The sequence below is a fragment of the Mandrillus leucophaeus genome, unplaced genomic scaffold (assembly GCF_000951045.1).
Source record: "Mandrillus leucophaeus isolate KB7577 unplaced genomic scaffold, Mleu.le_1.0 Scaffold234, whole genome shotgun sequence".
Taxonomy (NCBI): Eukaryota; Metazoa; Chordata; class Mammalia; order Primates; family Cercopithecidae; genus Mandrillus; species Mandrillus leucophaeus.
The window spans coordinates 1389667-1396653 of record NW_012102410.1 but is presented as its reverse complement, the minus strand read 5'-3'; the positions used below and the strand labels follow the sequence as shown (position 1 = coordinate 1396653).

Sequence of the window (6987 nt, the reverse complement as noted above, 5' to 3'; positions counted from 1 at the left end):
TGGGAGAATCACTTGAACCTGGAAGGTGGAGGCTACAGTGAGCCGAGATTGTGCCACTGCACTCCAGAACAAGCATCCATCTCAAAAAATAAAAAAGTGCAGGATCAGAGAGGGCAAGCACCTAGCCCCAGTCACACAGCAGCAGCTGGTAGGTCGGAGAGTCAAGGCCAGGACCAGCACCTATGGCCTCTCCATGTCATCCTCTTAAATGTCCCACCATGCTCAGTGCTAAGCACAGCCCCAACTAGCTGAGGCTGCCATGGAGACTTACAATAGTCCGTCACGTAGAAATAGGTGGGTTCCGTCCAGGAGCCGTTGCCCGCGAGGGAGGTGGCCCGGACTCGCACGCTGTAGTTCCCCGGCGACAGCCCGCGCAGCCTGCAGCCCCGTTCCAGAGCGAAGTGCTTGCGGGAGACACAGAGATGCAGCTCCTGGAAGGAAGACAGGAGGAGGAGGAGGGTGGCTGAGTTTTGCGCATTTGGGAGTGTCCGCCCCTAGCAGGGAGCTCACAGCCAGGATCCTGCTCAGAAAGGACGCCAAGGCAGCAAAGCACAGACTAAGACACACAAGTGACTTTGAGAATTGCAGAATTTTATAACCACAGTACTAGGGATAAGGATATAGATACAGAGATGATCATGATTGGAAAGGGCCAGACTTCCTAAGCCAGAAGCCGAGCATTAGACCTTGATGGTTTCTTTTCTTTTTTCTTTTTTTTTTTTTTTTTGAGACGGAGTTTCACTCTTGTTGCCCAGGCTGGAGTGCAATGGCGCAATCTCGGCTCGCTGCAACCTATACCTCTTGGGTTCAAGCGATTCTCCTGCCTCAGCCTCCTGAATAGCTGGGATTACAGGCACGCACCACCACGCCCGGCTAATTTTGCATTTTCAGTGGAGTCAGGGTTTTACCATGTTGGCCAGGCTGGTCTCAAACTCCTGACCTCAAGTGATCTGCCCACCTCGGCCTCCCAAAGTGCTGAGCTTACAGGTGTGAGCCACCGCGCCTGGCCCTATTATCTATTTTCTATTAATATTATTTTCTATAATATTATCTTTCTAAACATCATTTGTTTTATTTTTAATTGACAACAGTCGTATAGGTCTGGCACAGTAGCTCATGTCTGTAATCCCAGCCCTAGGGGAGGCCATGATGGGAGGATCACTGGAGCCCAGGAATTAGAGACCACCGTGGGCAACATAGTGAGACCCCATTTCCACAGAAAATAGAACAATTAGCCAGGCACAGTGGTTCGCGCCTGTAGTCCCAGCTACTCAGGAGGCTAAGGTGGGAGAATCACTTGAGCCCAGGAGGTCAAGGGTGCAGTGAGCTATGAAAGCTCCACTGCACTCCAGCCTGGATGACAGGCTAGACCCTGTCTATAAAATAAACAAACAAAAATAAAAATAATAGTGGTATACACGTATGGGGTACAGTGTAAAGTTATGATACAGTATAAATTGTGGAATGATTAAAACAAGCTAATTAAATGCTCATCAGTTCATGTACTTATTTCTTTGTTGTGAGAATATTTAAAATCTATTCTTCTAGCCATTTTGCAATATGTGTTATTAGCTACAGTCACCATTCATGTACAGAGCAATGGATTCCAAGAACGTATTCCTATCTGAAACTTCGCACCCTTTGATTCACATCTCTCTTTATCCTTCCTTTGATTGTTTTTTTCCCTGACCATTTTAAAATGCAAAAGTGGGCAGGGCATGGTGGCTCATGCTTATAATCCCAACACTTTGGGAGGCTGAGGTGGGCAGATCACTTGAGGTCAGGAGTTCGAGACCAGCCTGGTCAAGATGGTGAAACCCTGTCTCTACCCAAAATACAAAAATTAGCTAGACCCGGTGGCGTACACCTGTAATCCTAGTTACTCAGAGGCTGAGACAGGAGAATCACTTGAACCCGGGAGACAGAGGTTGCAGTGAGCCAAGACTGTGCCACTGCACTCCAGTCTGGGCGACAGAGTAAGACTCCGTCTCAAAAATAAATACATAAATAAATAAAATGCAAAAGTGACTCCCAGCTCACAAATCATTACAAATCAGGCAGCAGGCCACATTTAACCTATGGGATATAGTTTACTGACTGACCCCTGGTTTAAGACATTATATGGTTTGTCTGTAGTCTCATAGCTGCAAAGTGGCAGGGCCAGCTCTTGAACTGTCTGGTTCTACAGCTACTCCAGAGGCTGAGGCAGGAGAATGGCGTGAACCCGGGAGGCAGAGCTTGCAGTGAGCTGCAGTGAGCTGAGATTACACCACTGCACTGCGGCCTGGGCGACAGAGCGAGACTCCGTCTCAAAAAAAAAAAAAAAAGAAAAAGAAAAAGAAAAAAGAAAAAAAAAGAGAACTGTCTGGCTTTATAACTTCTCCTTAAGACCATGGCAAAATATTTTTGCCATGTCTCCAGCAAAATTAGAAAAGGGTGGAAATGAAGGATCTGCAGGGTCTATGCCAGATTTCCTGCCTTTCCCTGCAACTCTCGGCCTCTGCCGCATCAGAACCAAATAGATAAATGGGCTTAATGTCTAAGGACAAATAAAAAAGTTCTTTCTTTGCCATGGTGCTGCCTTTCGTTTTTTTTTTTTTTTTTTTTTAAATTCATTAGGCCAGGCACGGTGTGGCTCATGCCTGTAATCCCAGCACTTTGGGAGGTCGAGGAGGGCAGATGACGAGGTCAAGAGATCGAGACCATCCTTGCCAACATAGTGAAACCCCGTCTCTACTAAAAATACAAAAATTAGCTGGACGTGGTGGCGGGTGCCTGTAATCCCAGCTACTCGGGAGGCTGAGGCAGGAGATTCACTTGAACCCGGGAGGCGGAGTTTGCAGTGAGTTGAGATCGCGACACTGCACTCCAGCCTGGGCGACAGAGCGAGATTGTCTGAAAAAGAAAAAGAAAATGTGGTACACTTCACCTCAAAATAAAATAAAATAAGTCAATAAATAAATAAATAAAACAGTGGGGATAAAACAGTTGGGATCCACCCAAATGGAGATTCGCAAAGTGCGAAACATACCTTGGGATAAGCATGTAACTAGAGATAAACCGAGAACTTCCGAGAAGAGACAGGAGGCTCTAGGGAATAAGACCATGAAACCTGCAAGCGTCGAGCCAAAACTCTGAAAAGTTTTCGAAACAGTTCCAAGCTCATAGTGCATGCAGAGAACCGGGTTGGAACATTTAGGAGGGGGGTGGAGAGTGGAGAAGAGAAATAAATGTTTAAAAAAAAAAAAAAAAAAAAGCCAACAACCCCGTGTTTATCATGTGACAGTAACAGCAAGAAAACAAATCAGTCCGATGGCAGGGGTGGGGGCGGGGAACTCTAGTCCAAAGTTTCTTCCAAGTGGAATGAGTCACCAAGTAGAGAGGGACGAATAAGCAAATATAGAAACCCAAGGTAGCTGCTATCCAGGACAAAGGGGAAATGCATCTTCTTTTTTTTTTTTTTTTTTTTTTGAGACGGAGTTTCGCTCTCGTCGCCCAGGCTGGAGTACAGTGGCGAGATCTTGGCATCTTGGCTCACTGCAACCTCCGCCTCCTGGGTTCAAGCGATTCTCCTGCCTCAGCCTCCTGAGTAACTGGGATGACAGGCGCGTGCCACAGCATGACTCTGTCTCTAAAAAAAAATTTTTGAAGGGAGATACTGAAAAAAAAATGCAATTAAATAGCTAGAGGTGGCTTTGTTTATGAAACTAACAAAAGAAAAAACAATATAACACTCACTGGCCGGGCGCAGTGGCTCACACCTGTAATCCCAGCACTTTGGGAGGCCAAGGTGGGTGGATCACGAGGTCAGGAGTTCGAGACCAGCCTGACCAACATGGTGAAACCCCATCTCTACTAAAAGACAAAAATTAGCCGGGTGTGATGGTGGGCTCCTGTAGTCCCAGATACTCAGGAGGCTGAGGCAGGAGAATCACTCGAACCCAGGAAGCGGAGGTTGCAGTGAACTGAGATTGCACCAATGCACTGTAGCCTGGGTTATAGAGAGAGACTCTGTCTAAAAAAAAAAAACAAAGAAATGCCCAACTCTTTCCTAAAGCAGCTGTGCCATTTTACGTTCCCACCAGCAACGTATGAGGGTTCTGATTTCTCATCCTCACCAACACTAATTACTATCCATCTTTTTGTTTTTTGCCATGCTCGTGGGCACGAAGTGGTATCGCATTGTGCTCTTGATTTGCATTTTTGTCACGGCTAATTTGGGGCTGAGTTTTGTGTTCTGTCCTGGTACCAGGGTGGGGTTGAAGGTGGGAGGTGAGAGCCACTCAAGGGAGACGAGCAGCTTCCAAAGGCAGTTCAGGGCATTGTTGACAGCAAGGATACAGATTCTGCAGAGTGAACAATGCCTGTTTCCACCGCAGATCCTCTTTGATTTTTTTTCTGCTTCTGTGTCCAACTTGTCCCTGTTCACCCAGAACTTTCTGTGTGTGGACACTGAAAATCTCACATCCCAGGGAGCCCTCAGTCCTGGCTAAACCTAGACAACTGGCCACCCTGTCCGCATTGGATTTAACTCGAATCCTAACTTCTCCTAGCTTTTTCCCATGCCTTTGACTGGCCTGTGTCTCCTGTTCCTGGGACCCAAGGGTCACTATTAGAAATTCCCACCACGAATCCCCAACAGCCTCTGCCCCACACAGCACAACCCCAATCCCACCCAGTCCAACTCTGTTCACCCTAGAGAGAAGCAGAGAAGGGGGAGAAAATGAAAGGAGAATGTGAGGTTACAGTCACCTTCTTAAGAACCTTTTCATAGACACATTTCTGTTATTGCCAACAATTTCCTTAATTACCTAGCATTGCTTTGATCAAGAAAAAAAAGTGATGTACAATTTTATTTATTTACATATATAGAGAGAGATGGAGTCTCACTCTGTCACCCAGGCTGGAGTGCAGTGGTGTGATCTTGGATCACTGCAATCTCTGCCTCCTGGGTTCAAGCGATTCTCCTGTCTTAGCCTCCCGAGTAGTTGGGATTACAGGCGCACACCACCACGCCCAGCTAATTTTTGTATTTTTAGTAGACACAAGGTTTCACCATGTTGGCCAGGCTGGTCTTGAACCCTGACCTCAGGTGATCCGCCCTCCCGAGGTGCTAGGATTACAGGCGTGAGCCACTGCTGCCAGCCTAAAACTTTATTTTTATGTACACAATTTATATTGTTGGAGTATAATTTTACTACATTTACAAAATTCTCTCTAGCATGTGGTGGGAGTGAAATTATGTTATGTAAGTTACATCTCAATAAAGCTGTTTCTAAATTAAAAAAAAAAAAAAATCCCTCATGCCCAAGCCAATCAGCATACAGCATTCCTCTGGTCACATGATTGGGCACTGGGTGTCACATGACCTCAGTCTAGCTGGGAATGCTGGGATGCACTCTGTCTTCCTCTGGGTTTGGCACTGCAAAGAAATAAGGTTTGGAACCACTACAACCACAGGTGGACAGCCAGGGGCTACTGGGCTCACTGCCAGGAGCCTTAAGATGCAACTGACCCAGGCCAGGCATGGTGGCTCACACCTGTAATCCCAGCACTTTGGGATGCCAAGGTGGATTACCTGAGGACAGGAGTTCGAGACCAACCAGGCCAACATGGTGAAACCCCGTCTCCATTAAAAATACAAAAATTAGCTGGGTGTGGTGGTGGGTGCCTGTAATCGCAGCTACTTAGGAGGCTGAGGCAGAAAAATCGCTTAAACCCGGGAGGCGGAGGTTGCAGTGAGCTGAGATTGCACCACTGCACTCCAGCCTGGATGACAGAGTGAATGAGGCTCCATCTCAAAAAAAAAAAAAAAAAAAAAAAAACAAAAGATGTAACCGACCCAAAGGAATCCTGGATCCAGCCATTCCTGAAGCTCCTCAGTTGTTCAGCTCTGGGAGCTAATAAGCTTTTCCTCTATCATAAGTTAAGTTTGGATACAGGGGGATTCTTAACTGCTGGGGGATAACACAAAGGAACTAAATTCCAGAGTGTGTAATTTTAACTTCTATATTACACTGAACAAACGTCATCCCAAACATTTTATCTTAGTTTTTTGGAGACAGAGTCTTCTTGCTCTGTCACCCAGTCTGGAGTGTAGTGACTGAGTCATAGCCCACTATAACCTGGAGCTCCTGAGCTCAAGCAATTCTCTCCTCAGCCTCCCAAGCAGATGGAACTATAGGCACAGACCACCACACCTAGCTAATTTTGAAAATTTTTTTGCAGAGATGGGGTCTGGCTATGTTGCCCAGGCTCAAACTCCTGGCCTCAAAGCCATCCTCCCACCTCAGCTTCCTGAGTCACTGGAATTATAGGCACGAGCCACCATGCTTGGCCACCAAACATCGTTTTAAATGGCTCTTCATCCACCAATTCTATGGCTGCCCCATCTTCCATGTGTCCATTCTCCAATGGATGGATGTCTAGTGGTTTGCATATTTTGCTACTGATGAAAATCTTGTGCATAGAGCTTTGTTCCCTGCCCCAAATTTGAATGATTTCCTTAGGACCTACAGGATTAATACATATAGAATAATATATTAATAAATTTTGCAATTATGACCCCCAGGGAATCATGACTTTCTATGTCTATGAGACTCTGGGAGCCTCAGTATCCAGCTCACTGAGATACTCAGAGGATGCATTGCACTTCCTTATTCTGGGCTTAGCCACGGGCTCACTTTGCCAAAGGGACACTAGCAAATGTGATGTGAACAGAGACCTGAGAAGTGTTTGTATATGGAGCATGTCCTTCCTTGCCTGGGCTAGCTCGCTGGACAGTGAGAGAACACATGGGGGGAAAAGCTCCAAGTGTCCCCGGCTGAGGCCCCAGTCACATGAATGAGGCCATCCAGCTCCAGCCAAACTGGCCACGACAAAGGAATCACCCAGTGAACCTGCAGAATTGAGAGAAAGAATAAATGTCTTTTTTTTTTTTTTTTTGCCTGAAACAGAGTCTCTGTCGCCCAGGCTGGAGTGCAGTGG

The 6987-nt window shown here is 46.4% G+C and overlaps 1 protein-coding gene across 1 annotated transcript in view; it reads right to left on the bottom strand.

Moving 5' to 3' along the window:
- The window catches only part of INSR (insulin receptor), a 218702-nt gene that overhangs the window by 15017 nt on the left and 196698 nt on the right, over positions 1–6987 (bottom strand). Inside the window, exons 12-13 of the mRNA XM_011982063.1 lie at positions 4250–4346; positions 272–431 (exon numbers count right to left, since the gene is read on the bottom strand). Of these exons, the coding sequence (XP_011837453.1) occupies positions 272–431; positions 4250–4346 (257 nt within the window). The remainder of the gene's footprint in view (positions 1–271; positions 432–4249; positions 4347–6987) is intronic.